General features: G+C 45.3%; 1 protein-coding gene across 3 annotated transcripts in view; it reads left to right on the top strand.

Annotated features, from left to right (window-relative positions):
* The window catches only part of LIFR (LIF receptor subunit alpha), a 624,070-nt gene that overhangs the window by 506,277 nt on the left and 98,929 nt on the right, over positions 1 to 18,864 (top strand). For all 3 annotated transcript variants that reach the window (XM_069627155.1, XM_069627156.1, XM_069627157.1), the window contains exon 12: positions 16,847 to 17,012. In XM_069627155.1, coding sequence (XP_069483256.1) covers positions 16,847 to 17,012 — 166 coding nt within the window. The remainder of the gene's footprint in view (positions 1 to 16,846; positions 17,013 to 18,864) is intronic.

The following is an 18,864-nucleotide window of genomic DNA, read 5'->3' as shown; positions in this document are numbered from 1 at the left end:
GGAACTCTCCAGAAAACCTGTTGAGTCTCCTTTTCAGCCTCCCCTTCACCAAATAGTTATTACAACAGACTCATCCGAGTACTGTTGGGGGAGACCATAGTCCAAGTTTAACTGCACATGGCCTTTGAACTTCTCAAGAAAATAGGGATCACATAAATGTCCTGGAACTAAGAGCCATATTTTTCACTCTAAATTCATTCCCCCACCCCACCCTTCAAGGAAAGGTCTTAAATATTCTCACAGACAATACCACTGTAAAGTTCTATGTCAACAAGCAGGGGTTCTACTTGTTCCCTTCCTCTGTGTCTCCTTGCAGAGAATATTTGATAATGGGCCTTTCGGAATCACATTTTCATGTTGACATCCCATCTGGAGGGAAAGAAGAATGTCCTTGCAGACAAACTAAGCAGGTTACAGTCTGCTCCGCATGAGAGGGAGCTGAAACCGTCAATAGCGAAGACGATATTTCAAACTTGGGGCCATCCAGCAGTAGACCTCTTTGCCAATCAGCACAACACTCTATGCCCTCGGTTTACATCAAAGCAAGGTCAGGGTTTTCAGTCTCTGGGAGATGTCCTACATCTGGATTGGTGGAACCTAGCATTTTACGCTTTAACACCTCTCCTTTTGATACCCAAAACATTGCTCAAATTCAAGATGTCCCAGAATCTAACAATGATTCGTATAGCTCTGTTCTGGCCTTGTCAGATTTGGTTTCCAGACATCGCGGTGTTAGCAGGGACTTCCAAATGAGATCTCTCATCAACGAGGGATCTGTTGTCTCAACAGAAAGGGCAGGTTCTTCATCCCTCGCCCCCAATTGCTGAACTTGAAGGCTTGGTTCCTGAAAAATTAGCCTTCTCTCACTTACAATTGTCAGGACAAAATCTAAGAATCATCAGGAAAGCTTCTACAAGGAAAAAATATCATAGCAAATGGTTAAGATGCTGTCACTGGGCCCTGACGGCAACCTTAATCCTCTAGAGCCTTCCATTGATGAGGTCATGTCCTTAAAGTCTCATCTAGTCTCTACAGGTGTCAAAGTAGACACTTGCAAACATTACCTATCGGCTATTGGAGCATACCTAAACAGAGAGCATAAGTCCTTCTCTCTCTCAAACAAAGCTATTTGTTGACACTTTGAGGGCCTTCTATGTTTACATCCACCTGTTTGTGAACCTCCACCTCAGTGGGACCTTAACATAGTTTTGTCAGCTCTGATGCAAAAACCATTTGAGCATATGTCATCTTGTGAATGAATACTCCTAACCTGGAAAACAGTCTTTTTAGTAGCCATTACGTTAGCTAGAAGGATTGGAAAGGACCAAACCGTTCAGGAAAGCAGCTCAGCTCTTCATTACTTACAGTGGTCCATCTCCTGGAAATAAGGCAGCTAAAGCTTCCATCACCAGATGGGTTGTCTCCTGTATCTGGAAGACTTATGATATGAAATGGCTTGCAATTCCGCAGAGACTTCAGGCTCATTCCACAAGAGCCAAGGCAACATCCATAACCTTTACTAGGCAGGTTCCCATTGCAGAAATCTGTAGAGCAGCTACCTGAGCAACCCCTTTTGACTCTTGCAAGCTGTAACGCTCACCTGATTCCCACGGAGGCGCCGATCTGTTCTGGACTGCTATGACCTCTTCTAAGGTGATGCACAGGACTCGGAAGACGGACTGGACCGGACCCCCAAACCTCGCCTGTCTGTCCCGTAGAAGAATCCTTCTGTAGATGGAAAAGGGGATTAACTGTCTGCTGGATAATGTTTCGGATTCCCCCCCTACCCCCTCTCACACTCCTCGAACCCCCTCCGCGATTCCCCGTAGAGTCTCACCTTAGAGTCTGAAAGGACGAGCTCTCCATCCTGCTTCCGATGCAGGGGCGCGTTGATTACCAGTTACTTCATTGGATCTCGGGTTTGGTGAGTATTCAACTCCGCTTGACTTTTCCGATATGAGGCCGTAAGTATTCAGTTGCAAAAGTTCAAGCCTTAATTGTCTGTTGTCCTTTTCTCTATTTCAGATGTAGGATGAAGAATCCGTGTAGAGGAATGGATTCGCCAAAGGTAACTCTGGTGAGTCTTTTTGATGGATGGTTCCCTTAGTGATCTTGCTTTCACCCACTAATGCGTGTGTCTTTTTCCCCTTAGGGGCCGGGGTACGGAAGTGCCAAAGAAGCGGCGCCAACCCGAGGTGAGGAAAGATTGTCCCAACAATAATCAGGTAAGTCTTAAGGTGGAAGAATCAGGTCTTCCTCGATCTGTTCCTTCGCTCACCTTTGTTTCGTCTCTTTTTCCCCTTAGGGGCCGGGGTACGGCAGTGCCAAAGAAGCGGCGCCGACCCAAGGTGTGGAAAGATTGTCCCAACAAAAATCAGGTAAGTCTTAAGGTGGAAGAATAAGGCCTTCGTCAATCTGATCCTTCGCTCACTTTTGTTTTGTCTCTTTTTCTCCTTAGGCGCTGAAAGGCGACGGATGGTGCCAATGGTGGCTGAAGAGCCCGAGGGCGCCTCGTGAAGGTGAGTGGAACGCGGCGCTGCAGCGAGCGATGCGATGCGCTTCTAAAAATAATGTCTTTTCTCAGGATCGTCGGAGTGATGGTTCCGGACTCCGGATGGAGGTAGGTAAAGTTCAATTATTCACCTTTCTCTCCTTTCCTTCCTTTTCAGGTGTTCCAGGTTGCAGGCAGGCGTGGCTGGAGCCAGGATGCAGGAGCAGACACGGTGAGCGTCCAGCTGCTAGATGCAGAACAATGCGAAGCGTGAGCTGCTGTCTGGGCGTGGTTTAAATAGCCCCCAAAGTAGTTCCAGGTAAGTATTCTTCCTCAGCCACGCCCGAGTGGTAAAATAGTCCCATAGGTAAAATAGTCCCTTTCAGACCTCAAGGAGGTCTGGATCCGGCAGCATGGTCTGCATCAGGTAAGTCCATCCAAGCACTCCCATAATGAGCCTGGTGCCTATGGTGCCAGGACTGATGCCAAATATGAGCCTGGCGCCAAAGGCGCCAGGACAATGTCCAAAGAGCCCCTATAAGGGGTTGCTGCGTCCCTCCCTGGGGACATGATGTCTGCTTTCGGGGACGCTGGCCCTGAACTGGCTTCCCAGGAGTAGGCATCATGACCGCACTCTCCCCCAAGGCCCCTCCCAAGATTGTTCCCTCTGGGGGTTTTGGTTTGTTTGGGAAGATCCGGTGGAATTTCTTAATTAATCGAGGTGCATGTACATGGTCACTGGGTTCCCACGACCTCTCCTGAGGCCCGTATCCCTTCCAATCGATTAGATAGAAAAGTTTTGACCTTAACATCTTTGAATCTAAAATGTTCTTCACCTCGAATTCAGGTTCTCCATCTATTTGAATGGGTTCTGGAGGCTTCATTAGTCTGGTTCCAGGTTGCACTGGTTTCAAAAGTGACACATGAAAAACAGGGTGAATTCGCATGTTAGCTGGTAAATCAAGTTTAACGGCCACTGGATTGATTATGGCCGTAATGGAGTAAGGCCCCAGATAGTTTGGATTAAAAGTTCAAGCTCCCTTGAGCGATAAGTGCCTGGTAGCCAGCCATACTTGGTCCCCAATCTGGTACTGAGGTGCTTCACTCCGATGCAGGTCAGCATTCTTCTTGTATTTTCTCTTGGCTTGTTGTAAATGTGTAGTTGCTTCTTTGAAGGCTTGGGTAATTGTAGAATGCAGATGGTCCACTGCGGGCATTCCGAGGCCTTGAGGCGAGTCGAGGTCTGAGGTTCGAGGGTGATGCCCATATAAAGTATAAAAAGGACTTTGCCCAGTTCCAGGGTGTACCGAATTATTATATGCATATTCCGCTATCCAAAGAATGTCTTTCCAGTTACTTTCAGATTGCTGCAACATGCACCGTAAATATTGCTCAAGGGTCTGATTCATCCTCTCTGTTTGACCATCGGTCTGAGGGTGGTGACTAGTCGATAATCTTACATCGATTTGTGCCAATTGACAACATCTACGCCAAAAGTGGGAAATTAATTGGCTTCCCCGGTCTGAGATTAGTACAGATGGGAATCCATGTAAACGAACAATATTTTCAAGGAATTCTTTGGCTAGAACTGAAGCTGAAGGTAAACCTTTCAATGGAATGAAGTGGGCCATTTTGGAAAATAAATCCACAATAACAAGAATAGTGTTATATCCTGAAGAAGGAGGTAAATTCGTAATAAAATCCAATGACAGGGTGTGCCAAGGTGCTGGCGGAATGTCTAAAGGTTGAAGGAGACCGGCTGGTCTTTTCTTTTGGCCTTTATTTTGGGCGCAAACACCACAGGACATCACAAATGATTTAACATCTTTTCGCCAAGAAGGTCACCAGAATTGTCATTTCACCTTTTCTTCCGTCTTGGCAATACCGGGGTGTCCCTCTATTAGTGTATCATGATAACGAGAAATAACGAGCTCTTGTAATTCCTTGTGTGGCAGAAATAAGCGCCCTTGGAAATAAGGTAAATCATTATTTATAGTAAAGTCAGATCCCTTTTGTACCCAATCCGGTAAGTCTGTAGGGTCCAGGAGTTGTTTAACTCTAGCTTGAATGTCTTCAAGTGTTTGTAAAGAAGTCATGCCCAAAATTCTCTGTTCGGGAATTATCGGTACAGGTTCTGAGTTAGTATCAGTTTCTCCCATTCCTATTCGGGATAGTGCGTCCGCTTTGCCATTCTTACAGCCAGGACGGTAGGCGATTACAAAATCGAATTCTGCAAAAAACAAAGCCCAATGGAGCTGTCGAGATGACTGAGCCTTGGCGGTCTTTAAATACCGTAAGTTCCGGTGGTCGGTGATCACCGTGATGGTATGTCTAGCGCCAAGTAGATAATGAAGCCAGGCTTTAAAAACGGATTTAATGGCTAACAGTTCTTTGTCAGTGATTGTGTAGTTAACCTCGGATGCCGAGAATTTTCTGGACCAAAATGCAACGGGATGCAGTTGGTTAGTTTCAGGATCTCTTTGAGACAGGACAGCTCCCATGGCTAGGCTGGATGCATCAGTTTTGACGACATAAGGGAGATATGGGCGCGGGTGCTTCAATACAGGTGCGGAGGTAAATTTAGCTTTTAGTTCGTGAAAGGCCTGCTCAGCTTCTTCAGACCATTCGAAACGTTTATTTTTCCTTAAGAGCGCAGTGATGGGTTGAACAACACGAGAAAATTCCGGGATAAACCTGCGATAAAAATTGGCAAAGCCAAGCATGCTTTGAACACCTTTCACGGAGCTAGGCGATGGCCATTTGAGGATAGCATCCACTTTTCGTGAGTCCATGCGGACTCCTTTACGTGTCAGGATGAAACCAAGAAACTCGACTTCCGTGGCATGGAAAACACATTTTTCAAGTTTAGCAAATAGTTTGTGTTGGCGCAATTTCTCGAGAACTGCCCTGACATGTTTTCTATAATCAGATTTTGAAGAAGAGTACACAAGAATGTCATCGATATATACGACCACACAAACGTCAATGAGTTCCCGAAAGACATCGTTCATGAAGTATTGGAAGGCAGCCGGTGCATTGCACAATCCGAAAGGCATCACCTGGTACACGAATAGCCCATATTTGGTGCGGAAGGCAGTTTTCCATTCATCGCCTTCCTTTATTCGCACCAGATGGTAGGCCCCACGGAGATCTAACTTGGTGTATATGCAGGCATCCTTCACCTGGTCAAGGAGTTCAGGGGTCAGAGGCAAAGGGTATCGGTTTTTAACAGTTATCTGGTTCAATGTGCGGTAGTCAACACAAGTTCTGAGGTCGCCTTCTTTTTTAGGCACGAAGAATAAAGCCGAGGATGCAGGAGACTTAGACGGGCGAATAAAACCATTGGCTAGGTACCGATCTAGATATTGTCGTAAATGAAGATTCTCGGGTTCGGTAATGGCATAGATCCTGCTGCAAGGGGGTTGTGCACCGGGAAATAGATCGATCTGGCAATCGTACGACCTGTGAGGCGGTAGAGTGTTGGCCTGTTCCTTTTGGAAGACGTCTTGAAATTCTTGGTATTCTGGCGGTATTTGCAAAATGACAGGGGTTACTGTAGCTAGGCCAATATTTGGATTTCTTGGATAACAGGTTTGTGCACAATCTGGAAAAGTTATCCTCTTTGCTCGCCATTCAATTAGAGGATTATGTGTTTCCAACCAAGGGATTCCTAGAATTACTTGAAATTGCGGAGCCTTGATTACATCAAACACAATTGCCTCCCGATGTCAGTCTTGACCCAACAATGTCACTTCAGTAGTGGAGTGTGTTACCGGCCCAGAGGCGATTTCGGTTCCATCCACTGTGGTGATGACATCCTTACTGGTTTTAGGGCAAAGAGGGAGGTTGATCCTGGAAGCCAATTCACGATCCACATAGTTTCCTATAGCCCCACTATCGATGTATGCCTTAATGGCATGTAACTGCCCAGGCTGCTTCGGATTTACGAGGACCATTGGCATGATGAAATGCGAGGTCAGAGAGTTAGTTTTTAAGCTCGGCAAGCGGACCCCTACGCTTGTCGGGCGTGGTCGTTTCCCGACTCAGATTCCATCAGGTTCTTATCAGCGACTCCTACCGCCTTCTTAGACGGTTTTATAGGGCAATCTCGTAAAAAGTGTCCAGAAGCCCCACAATAAAGGCATAATTGCATTTGCCGTCTTTGTTTACGCTCTTTTTGAGTTAAAGGTCCTTTAACCCCTCCAATTTGCATAGGTTCAGTAACATCGGCACCCTTGGGGTTAACATGGGTTTTGACCAAAACCCGGGTCTCAAACTTGGACCGATCTGCCTTTCTGTTTTGAAGCCTGTGATCTAATTGGACCACCAAGTCTATATATTCAGAGCAGTCTTGGGGTGGATTTACGACCTGGGCCACGACATCCTTAAGTTCTCCACGTAGACCTCGATGGAATAACGTGATTCTTTTATCCTCCGGCCATCCAGTCTCCACAATTAACCTATTGAAGGTCGCGATATAGGCTAAGAGGTCCTGGTTACCCTGTCGTAGGGATAGAAGCTCGTTGTCCAGGGCCTGTCCCTGAGAATGCCGCGCAAAAAGTCTTTCCATGCTTGTCTGGAAGGCTTGAAAGTTCCGAAGAATTGGGTCATCTTGAGTAACCAGTGGAACTGACCAATCCGCAGCACAGCCGCTGAGATATGATAGTACAAAAGCGATCTTGGTTTGGTTGTTAGGGAAGGCCCCAAGTCTGCAGAGGAAGTGCAATCGGCATTGATTCATGAATACGGCGACCCTTTTGGGGTCCCCGGCAAAACGTTCCGGTGGGGCCAGTGGCATATTTCCAGGTAGATTAATTTGCACAGGGTTATTAGAAACCACTGGGGCGGAATTACCCCCAGAACCTGGTAAAGGAGTTTGACCAGCCTGACCTTGTAATAGCTGTCTGGCAAGATCATCAGTTCATTCTTTAGATACAATTAACTCTCTCCTGAGGGCATTCGTCTCCTGGTAAGCGGAATGAACTTCAGCCCGTAATTCCCTCAATAGCTGGGCCAGCTGGTCTGTCTCGGAAGTGCCCGGGTGGGAAATTGTAGGTAGGCTTTGCGTTCTGTAATGCTCACCTGATTCCCACGGAGGCGCCGATCTGTTCTGGACTGCTATGACCTCTTCTAAGGTGATGCGCAGGACTCGGAAGATGGACTGGACCGGACCCCCAAACCTTGCCTGTCTGGCCCGTAGAAGAATCCTTCTGTAGATGGAAAAGGGGATTAACTGTCTGCTGGATAATGTGTCGGATTCCCCCCCTTCCCCCTCTCACACTCCTCGAACCCCCTCCGCGATTCCCTGTAGAGTCTCACCTTAGAGTCTGAAAGGACGAGCCCTCCATCCTGCTTCCGATGCAGGGGCGCGTTGATTACCAGTTACTTCACTGGATCTCGGGTTTGGTGAGTATTCAACTCCGCTTGACTTTTCCGATACGAGGCCGTAAGTATTCAGTTCCAAAAGTTCAAGCCTTAATTGTCCGTTGTCCTTTTCTCTATTTCAGATGTAGGATGAAGAATCTGTGTAGAGGAATGGATTCGCCGAAGGTAACTCTGGTGAGTCTTTTTGATGGATGGTTCCCTTAGTGATCTTGCTTTCACCCACTAATGCGTGTGTCTTTTTCCCCTTAGGGGCCGGGGTACGGAAGTGCCAAAGAAGCGGCGCCGACCCGAGGTGTGGAAAGATTGTCCCAACAATAATCGGGTAAGTCTTAAGGTGGAAGAATCAGGCCTTCCTCAATATGTTCCTTCGCTCACCTTTGTTTTGTCTCTTTTTCTCCTTAGGCGCTGAAAGGCGACGGATGGTGCCAATGGTGGCTGAAGAGCCCGAGGGCGCCTCGTGAAGGTGAGTGGAACGCGGCGCTGCAGCAAGCGATGCAATGCGCTTCTAAAAATAATGTCTTTTCTCAGGATCGTCGGAGTGATGGTTCCGGACTCCGGATGGAGGTAGGTAAAGTTCAATTATTCACCTTTCTCTCCTTTCCTTCCTTTTCATGTGTTCCAGGTTGCAGGCGGGCGTGGCTGGAGCCAGGATGCAGGAGCAGACACAGTGAGCGTCCAGCTGCTAGATGCAGAACAACGCGAAGCATGAGCTGCTGTCTGGGCGTGGTTTAAATAGCCCCCAAAGTAGTTCCAGGTAAGTATTCTTCCTCAGCCACGCCCGAGTGGTAAAATAGTCCCATAGGCAAAATAGTCCCTTTCAGACCACAAGGAGGTCTGGATCCGGCAGCATGGTCTGCATCAGGTAAGTCCATCCAAGCACTCCCATAATGAGCCTGGCGCCTATGGTGCCAGGACTGATGCCTTCTATGAGCCTGGCGCCAAAGGCGCCAGGACAATGTCCAAAGAGCCCCTATAAGGGGTTGCTGGGTCCCTCCCTGGGTACATGTCTGCTTTCGGGGACGCTGGCCATGGACTGGCTCCCCGGGAATAGGCATCATGACACAAGCATTATGCTATGGATACATCCTCTAGAAATTATGCTAAATTTGGCCAAGAGGGGCTCCGCAACTTGTTAGCTTGAATTCCGTATATGCGGTCTCCTCAACCCTTACTTATTTTAAGGCTTTTTAGTCTGGTCCCACCAGTTGGGAAGGAGCGAGAGCCAGGTCGAAAGAAATGAAAAATTACCTTCATTGTAATTCAGGCTCGCTTAGTCCAGGCTCTCCATCCTTCACAACACCCACCCAGCCATCCCCTATAGTAAGCATATACTTAAAATCTACCACCATCGGTGGTATCCAGGAACTGGGTGTGGAATGTTGGCTTCGTAGGGGAAAGGTGTGTGCCAGGTGCGTGGAGGGACGCACGTGTGACGTAGGTCCTGCACCTTCAATTTTCTTAAAGTGAAAGCAGCTATCTTTTGCAACCAGCTTTTTCTGGCCCGCCTGCGAATGCAGGCTTACCCAACCAGTTGTGAAGTAGGGAGAGCTTGGACTAAGAGAACATGAATCACCATGAAGTACATTTTTAATATTTCAATCCCCAGCCTTGCTCCAACTAAAGCTATTGTATCCAAACTGGTACTTGATTTGAATGCTCTGTTCATCCTTCCTTGTGACAGTACTCAGGTGTCCTGGTCTCTTGGTCCTCAGTGGAGGCAGGCTGCAAAGTTCTTCCCAGCAGATGGCCCTTTTGTGCCCCTGGGATGTTTGGGAAAATGTCTGTCTCCCTCCTGGGATCAGATGTCTTCAACCCCGTGGAAGGGGATGTTGAATGGCACTGTTGAGCCAACAAATAACTAACGCAATGGGGGATTTCCCACTACATTTATTGCTGAATCTGTGTTAAGATAGATTTCCAAAATCAGCCCTAGCGGTAGGATTTTGGTAGGCCACCCTATTCGGGTGAACAGGGGAATAAACTCTCAGAGTTTATTCCAACCCAATCCATTTAGGTAGCAGAGTTGAAAGGCTTAGCCTCAGGAAGGATGTGACAGTGCTCTGGAGCTACAGTGAGCCACACAGAGTAACACAAACAATTCCAGTTACAGATAGGTATAGAAATATACAATAGATTTTTAGACCTTTAAAATACACATTGAGCAAGTAAAGCCTCCAGTCCAATAGTGTTACACCAACACTATAAAGCAGCCATAAACATGCACACTTAGGAGAAATAGAATAGCATATGATTCAATAACCAGTGTAACACAGGTGAGTACTATGATGCATTAGACATAGAAAAACACTTTAAGATAATCATATAACAGCTTCCCTAACTCTTATGAAGTCCAACATTAAGTTGTTTTGGGACCTTGTGCCCAGAAGTCACCAGTTCCAATATATATACTTCACAGGTAGGTTTTGCCAGTGCTTATGATCAACAAGAGTCAAAAAAGTAGATATAATTTAGGAAAGTAAATTCTCTCAATCCCAGTCCTTGGGATAGTTTTAGGAAGGAATCCTTGACTAGGCTTTCACCGACCAAAGTAAGGAAAGAGTGATATAGGGACAGGACATGTAATTCTTTGAAGGACACAGGGGACAGAAACAGGTGTGATAACTTTCCCACCTGAGTCCGATTTCTCCAGTGACCACTGCAGAGGTTCCATTGGGGACACAGTATTCTGTGCTTGGCCCCATCGAGGAAGTTCCAGGGGTCGCGAGTGTAGAGGTCACTTTTCGGCATTGGGATTTAGTTTCCCTCGGTTGCACTACTTAGAAATCGGTTGCACGCAGCTACCAGTAGAACACCCAAACAAAGAAAGGTGAAGACTTCTGTGGGACAGACCCCCATAGGATACCTTTAGGAAGTGATGAAGGCGAGTTGCAATGGGAATTCACCACAGTCGGGCAGCGACAGGGGATCTTTGGTAGGTGGACAAAGGAGCAGGGCCAGCACAGCTTCTGTTGATGCAAGAAGGCTAAAATGTGTGAGCAAGTATATTACACAAGCTGAAGATCCTCCAAGTTTAAAGGATGCATTCGGAATGGCAACTGGTGTTGTATCGAGGTAGCCTGGGCAGGAGCTGGTCAGTCCACAGGTTGGTCCGAAGGCTCAGAAAGTGCAGATTCTTGAGCAGGTTACGAGACTGGTTGTTTCCACCAGTTCAGGGGTCGAAGCACCAATGGAATGCCTTCTTGGATCAGGGCTTACTCTGGATACCACTGGAGTGACTTTTAGTCAGGTTCAGGAGTCTTTGGGTCATTGTTGGCAGTAGGCTGCTCTTCCTTTTAGAGTGCTTTGCTCCAACGACTTGTCAAATGGCTGCAGGAGCCATCATTGTATCTATAATTTGCACTGGGAGCATGCCAAAGCCCATCCATTATAAGGATCTATGCACAGTTCAAACATGCTGTGGCTATCCAATCATGGATAACCACTGGCTACCACATCTGTCCAGCAACAGACAATCAGTCACCAGGATGTGTACTGAGACCAGACAGATGCAGCTCTATGGTTTAAACTCAGCCCCAAGATGATGTGAACAGGAAGACAAAACTAGGCCTCTGCTGCAAGTTTTGCCTGTGCAACTAAAAAGACACACTGGAATCTATAAGCTAGTCTTAACTTTAAATACAGTGAAGAGGACTAATGAATGCCAAAAGTGTGTGTTTTCTGGCCAAGGAACCTTGGGAAGAAAAAAAATAAACATCAGCCCTTTTACATTGAAAGTGTCACACATTCAAATGCAGTGTCTTTGAAACGCAATTATGAAAACTGTGACTGTCAAGTAATTTCATTTGCAGTGACTAGGACCTACTTTCCAACACAGTACTGTCATTATGGGAAATGAGAAGGGCCACTTTTAACACAAAAACTCTTCATGTTAATGGAACTGTGTGATGGGAGTAACGAACATAAATAGCCTTTTTCTTTCAGTATTCTATTGAAAAAAACTGCTATGTGTAAATGAATAAGAAATCCACAGGATCCCAATGCGGCTTGAACCCTGACCAGTAGAAATTCTATGGCTAAAGGCTGCCTCTGACAAAAGTGAATGTTACTATTGGAAATAATTGTTTTAAAAAAGCCACATATAAGTTTGGTTTAGCCCAGGAACCTGTGTAGTGTCTCTGGGCAGATGCACAAGTGAAATCCCTTCCAGGTCTGTTTGACTCATTGGTTGCATCTTTGATGTCATGCACATCAGGAATTTCCAGAGCTGACCTGGGTGGGTACAGTGTTAAGAACAAAATAAACTTTTAAATCTGAGCTGTGGTTGAATTAAAATGAGAAGAGGGGGCCCATAATGTCAGAGGGCAGAGGTGAGACATCTGCTGCACAAGAAGGATCTTGGCAGTCTCTCAGTCGCAAAGAACATGAGGCAATATGGCCTAGCGAAATGAGGGTCCCTTAACAATGGTGGTGGGCCGTTAGCCACAGGGTGGGCCCATGAACCAAGTGGCATATCGCCATTAGCACCTGTGTAGCATGCTACGCGGGTGCTAATTTTTTTAAATGAAAAGTATTTTGTTTCCGTGAATGGGATGCCTTGCGGCGTCCCGGTCACAGAGAGAAAATACTGTACCAATATGGCCACCATGGAATAGGAAGGCAAGGCTCCATATGGAGCCCCTTTTCCATTTGCATGGCGGCCAGAGCTGGGACAGTAGAGCCAGCCCGCGTTCCTAGCCAACTGATTGGCTGGCTCCCTCACCCAGGTTGCTAATGGATTAAATTACAGGATAATGTAAACTTCAGCACAGCGCCATGCCGGCCTGTACCACATGATTTCAAGGAAATTAGGGTGATAGGTTGAGGAAATGAAACCATTAGGCCTCATCGGGAATCATGGTTAATATGGCAGATGCCATTTTTCTTTAATAATTCTGGAACCATGGGTCACACTGAGCTCATTTATGTTATTTCAAAGGTTAGGATGAGCCAGTTCTGATAATGTAAATATCAGTTGGTGGGCAGATGAACAAAGAACTGCCACTCATTAGTGCAGTACGATTTCGGAATGTGACAGGTTTGAAAAGATCTGCCACGATGAGAGGAATCCAAGAATATATATATATGGTGACAGTTATATATAAAATACAAAGATTTGGCATGTTGTGACATTTTCTGTCACATGTGGAAAAATCCGGATGGTAAATTTAGTGATGGGTTCCCCTCCTCCCTTTTCATAATTTAAATGTCACCACCCCTGGAACCTATCTGTCGGCGGGGACTGGACTTCTAGGGTGGGGAGATGAGTAAAGGACCAATCAAATGTTGAGAATTCTTGATTGACACTGCCCAATATTGAAATATTGATTGTGTCATTACTGGTATATACAGTAGATGCACTAGGAGAGAGGGGAACCTGCTAAAACAGTTTGCCAACATCAGCTGCCCAAAATCACTAAAGGAGATCTGCTGAAGTTGCATCTGTGGGCAATATTGGAAGACTGCTGAACCTGCCGAGTGCTGGGGAGACTAGAACACAGTGGCTGTGATGTTTCCCTGGAACCATAGCACGATATTTGCTGTGGAATTCCATTGGACTGAAGTGCTGGCCAGAATACTGTTTCCCTAAGAGTGAAGCCCTGCTCAGGTTCCATGAGTGCAGAGTACAGAGATTTCCAAATGTAAGTAGATAGTCCAACAAAATGTCAGTGTGGGGGGTCTATTTAATCCACCCAATCCCTTTCAAAGTGGATTCTTTTCTATTAGTGTGTGGGGTGAAAATTGTGTAGAGCCTTAGCATATTGGACTGTATATTTAATTAACTCCCAAATAGATTGATGCAGGGGGGAGCTTAGAAGAAATAGAAATGTTGACCCTCTCTTCTAGTGGGAAGATACAAGATAGTCAATTAAAATAATTGGAGTGCCTTGATTTTCCTGTTCACCCCCAACATCTCTAAGGAGAAGGAGAATGAAAATTCCCAATTGAACCCCTTAGCAAAACTTGTTTCAAATAAAAGGTAATTTTATCTTAAAAATGAACTTTCCAATTGTCACCACTCTTCCAACATTGTATCTAACCAAGGGGGTGTCCTTGGCCCCACAAAAGAACATTCTAAACTGCCCAACTTCCCCAAAACAGGTCTTGAAGTGATGGGTGGGGTCTGAAAAAACAAAATACATAACTTTGCCCATTTTACTGCCCAACTTCCCCAACACAGGCTTTAAACGAGGGGGGGTCAGAAAAACCAAACTTCTAAATTCTCCCCACGCCTGGCCTTTGAACAGAAGGGTGCTGCATGTCATTGTTGCTTGGGTTTTTGGGGCTGGAGGAGAAGTGCTTTAAGTGAGACCTCATGTACCCATAATTGAACGTGTGATGAATGTCTTGTTTTTCAATTAGCCCTGTGTCTATTCCGTAGCTAAATTTTGGTGAAGTCTAATTTGCCATATGCATTTTTACAAATCTGTTATTTAAATTTCTAGCTTTTGAGTGTTCAGGGGACCCCATATAGCAAGTCTCGAAGGTTGTGCTTGTGTTTTGATATGAAACCTCTCAGCCAGTAGTGTCGAAGATTATGTCCTAGCAGTGTGCCATATTATTATTATTATTATTGAAATTTGACATGCAACGGGATTCATGGGAAAAGATTTTTGACCAGTTTATTTAGCCTGTGTTCCTTGTTTGTGTGACAAAAGTATATGTAGAAAAGTGTGGTGTGTAATTGAAGCTGTGTTTTATACCACAAAGGTGGTGGTGGCTGTGATTGGAGAAAATTATTCTTCTTTAAGCTTATAATTCAAATAAATATATATTCTTTTTATACCCCTGCCTGGTTCTTGGCTCACTGTGGGCAGAGGGGGAAGATGTATGCAGCTCTTTATAAGTCTTCAGTAAGGCCAGTGCTAAAAAACCTAAGCAGGTGTTTTAGGGCTCCTTGATTGGGTGTGGGAAGGAACTCCCCAGGTTAAAAGTGGCATCTCAATATAACGCAACACATCCCCTCACATCAAGGCACACACACAAACTTCTGCTTTGCTGGAAAGCAGCAGCTTTCATCAAGACTGAGCATTCTATATATGCATTTCCTGACCTGAGAAAGCAGGAAGAAGGAAGGCCAAAGGAAAATATGGCCAAAGGACACGCAAAAATCTCATGGCACAGCCACCTTAGGGTCGAACCACATTTAGTAACCATTCAAGATAAATACAAAAGTGCATGAGTAAAAATAGCAAAACAGTAGATTGCTGCAACCAGCTCGTCATAGACACATTGCAAAAGTAAACAAGCCATTCCAGAAAAAAATACAGGCATAATGCACTTCACTTCAAGGTGATGTGTGCGGTTGTAGCAATAAAAGAAATTCACGAAGAGAGACATAGTCAAGTCCCTCAGTACTGATAGTCTTGTGGACTGATCTGTTTCCCCGATAAGAATGAGCAAAAGGACAAGGAGTGAAGCAGGAGGCTTTAATTGCCTCTCAAAATTCAGGACCAGTTTAAAAATAAAGCAAGAAGAAAAGGTGTTCCATAGAAATCTGAGAGGAAAGTAGGAAAAAGAAACGCTCCAAGAGGATTTCTCCCTAGACGAAGATTCGCTCTTTGTTTTAGCAATGCTTAGGGTGTCTTGCTTGCAGGGGAGTTGCTTTGGAGTTGGAGTTTTGGAGTTGCTTAGCTGAGCATGCAGGGCGGATCCAAAGTGGTGACAGACCTCTCTACTGAACTAGAATTCCCATGCTTGCACAGCTTCTCCAGTGTCCTGCTGCTCTGGGAACAAAGGCTCTTTCTGCGATTCTCTTCCTTGGAGCATGCCACCCTCTCCTGAAACCGGTTTCAAAACCTTTTATCAGATCAGCCCAGCCTTCAGAGGTATGCCACTCACGTGCTGTTGAGGAGCGAAATTGGCACTTTACATTCACAAAGACCTTCCTGGGATGGCTTAAAACTATATGGTATTTAACCAAACGGATACCACTTGTTTTGTAATGTTTCATATCCTCATTTGCGGTGGATTCTGAAGTTCAGTCTTTATAAATGAGCTACAGCCCATTCCATTGGTATCTACCGGACAACAACTTGTAAAAGGCTGGTTTACTATTCTCAGCAAGTTTCACACTATCTGGGAAATGTCTCTCTTCATGCCAAATATTATACAGAACTTACTAAATCAATAGTGTATTTATTCATTCGACAACGTACATACAGTAATTTGTAACAATTTTCTGTCAAAAGATTCCTTTCTCTTCATGTTTTTGATTAAATAGGTCATCAATGGGAGACAAATAATATTATAAAAATATTTAGGCAATTTAGTATTTGTAGTTCTTCTCAACTTATGTCCTGTTGCTAAACTAATGTGTATCCATTTGAATAATGCCAAATTATGAAAGTACCTTTCCTTATTTGCAGTGCATTTCTATGAATTATAATGCACCAGAAAATCCTGAGTCAAACCGTATCCGCATGACCTTTGCCCAAAGTTGGTCTGTCATTAGATCAATAGAAACACCTTAGGATTGCCCTGACCTCATTGTTGATAGTTGACTACTCAAAATATGATGTAAATTAAAATATGACAGGCCGCTTTCAAAATCAATATGCCAACTAAAATACAGAATAGCTGTTCACAAATTAAAATATATATGTGTAGTTCCTTTTATAGGTCTATATTGTGGTAACAGTTTACCAATGTAAAGCGCATTATATAGGACTTCAAATGTTGTCTGAGCCAATTCAGTACAGCACTAGAATTGTGTTAACAGTATCCAAATGGAAACGCCAAAACTGTTGGCTTGGCAAATTCAACCAGATTTGTTTTTTTATTTGAATTTTAAAATAGTTGTTAAAAACAAGCTGAAACCACCAACAGGATCTTATGGTGCTTTGTTTTTGTCAACGAAAAACTGGTAACCATGGTGTTAAAAAACAAAAAAAACAAATCGGTCTTTCTTTTGAACCTAAATCAACTTTTGTAAATCCTGCATTGATGAGTATTGTGTTTATTTCTTAACAGAGGAACAGCACACTGAGCGGACAGCACGGAACCCTGTACAGGGCATCTGTGGATAACCTGCACCCCTTTAGCACGTACCGTTTCCGTGTACGATGCGCGGCCCTGGAGCACTTCTGGAAGTGGAGTGAATGGAGTTCTGAGAAGATGCACACCACCAAAGAAGCCCGTGAGTGCTTTTTACTAATGCATTTCATTTAGCCTGTGTTCCAGGAATATCTATGTTACAATGCTCAGTGTCCGGGCATGAAAGAGGGGCGGTATCTTCATGTGTGTGAGTAGTTGTGAAGAGAGGCTGGATGTCAAAATAGTCACTGAGAAATATGCTCCCAGCACCTCAGAAACCTTGGGAATGAGCCGTAGTGTGGGCACAGGCAGAGCTGCCCTGGCATTGGGTGTGGTGGTGGATGTGCTGCCTCTTAGCCAAACCAACATAGATGTCTTCCCAATGACGTCATAGAAATTGCCAAGCTGCTAGAGCACAAGAGACGAGAACACATAGTAAAACATATTGCAGCTGCTGTAAGGCCATGCAGCACGTGTTGTCTTTTACTTCACCTCCCTTTAGATGCAAAATAATTTGCTCGGCTGAACAATACAGAATTGGCAAAAAAGGGAACGTACTTCATGACTTAAGAGTGATATTTGAGGCTGTTAGAATGAAGACGTGGGCGGGTCTTGTAAAGAAGTACTAGGTGGGAAACATCCAACATTGGTAGTAGGTAACCAAAGAAACCATGGTGGGTTGCTGTCTTGGGCTTACCCGGTGGTCCCATCCGAGTCGAAGAGTCAGGAACAGAAAGCACTACATCTCTCCAGTCATACTTATGCAATATCCCTGCACTAGAGGCCAGTCTTTCCTTTCCTCCTTCTCAATTACCAGATCCACCACATGAAAGTATTGTACTTACATGGTTTGGGAGTTATTTTAGCAGTAGCTCCTGAGGTGGAGAAATGTACCAGGCAGAAAAGGCTGGGCCAAGATAAAGGGTTCAGGGAATGAAGGGCATTGGAAGGGCCTCATTGTGCCATTACTGCCTGGTAATCCCCCCAACCCCCCCACACACACACAGCAGTTTATAGTCATCAGTAATACAAGACAATAGGTGTATAGAGGAGGTGCCAAGTGATACTAATTGGAATGATAGGGGAAGGCAGGCCAGATTGTACATTCAGAGTGCTGGGAGCAGGAGACATAAATAACAGACTCCAACGATGGTGCAAATGGATCCCTCATGGGCCAGGAAACAAGGATCCAGCACAGGGTGTGAGGGGCCAGAGGCTGCAGCGAGGATAATGAAGTGGGTGCTTTATGTGGCACTGAGAAGGAGGCGGCAAGCAGAGTAGAAGCGGAAGCCATGGGAGGTCACAGAAGCACCCAGAGCAGGCAAGCCATGCCAACAGGTGAGGCCTGCCAACCAAGGAACAGGTCAAAAGGAATGGATGAAGACCCCAACTTCGGAACTAATGCTGCAACATGACCCAAGGTGGCTTGTCGACCATTTCGGTAATGGGCAGTCGCCCAAGTTAAGTGTCCGAGCGAACTTAAGGACCGGTCCGCCGCAGAGGTTTATATCGCCATTAGCATTAATGGGTACTAAGAGGTAAAGGGGGGGTGGGGAAAGGGGTACTGGCTAGCGGCACCAAGCTGCTCAGAACTTGTACCAGACAATACAGCCACGTTCTGAGCATCCTGATTGGCCAGCACCCCCTTCCAGGGTGCTAATGGATAATAAATGTAATAGAATCAGATATCAAAACAAAATGTTGTAGACTAGTGGTAGACTGATTTGAGGAACTACTATTTGAACCACTGATTTATTACGACTGGAAGAAAGTGGATTGACCCTCGCCATACGCAGCCAAGTGTGAAGCACAGTAACTTAGCACATTACTAGTCCCACTCTTCATCACATTATACTCCACTCTATGCCTGATGATCCATGTTTGCCTGCAGCACTCTATGAATAGATCACAATAACACCGTCTGGGGTGTAGCATTTCTACCTCATCAAAGAACA

The sequence above is a fragment of the Ambystoma mexicanum genome, chromosome 6p (genome assembly GCF_040938575.1).
Source record: "Ambystoma mexicanum isolate Mex_15411 chromosome 6p, UKY_AmexF1_1, whole genome shotgun sequence".
NCBI lineage: Eukaryota > Metazoa > Chordata > Amphibia > Caudata > Ambystomatidae > Ambystoma > Ambystoma mexicanum.
This window is presented reverse-complemented; position numbering and strand designations above follow the sequence as displayed.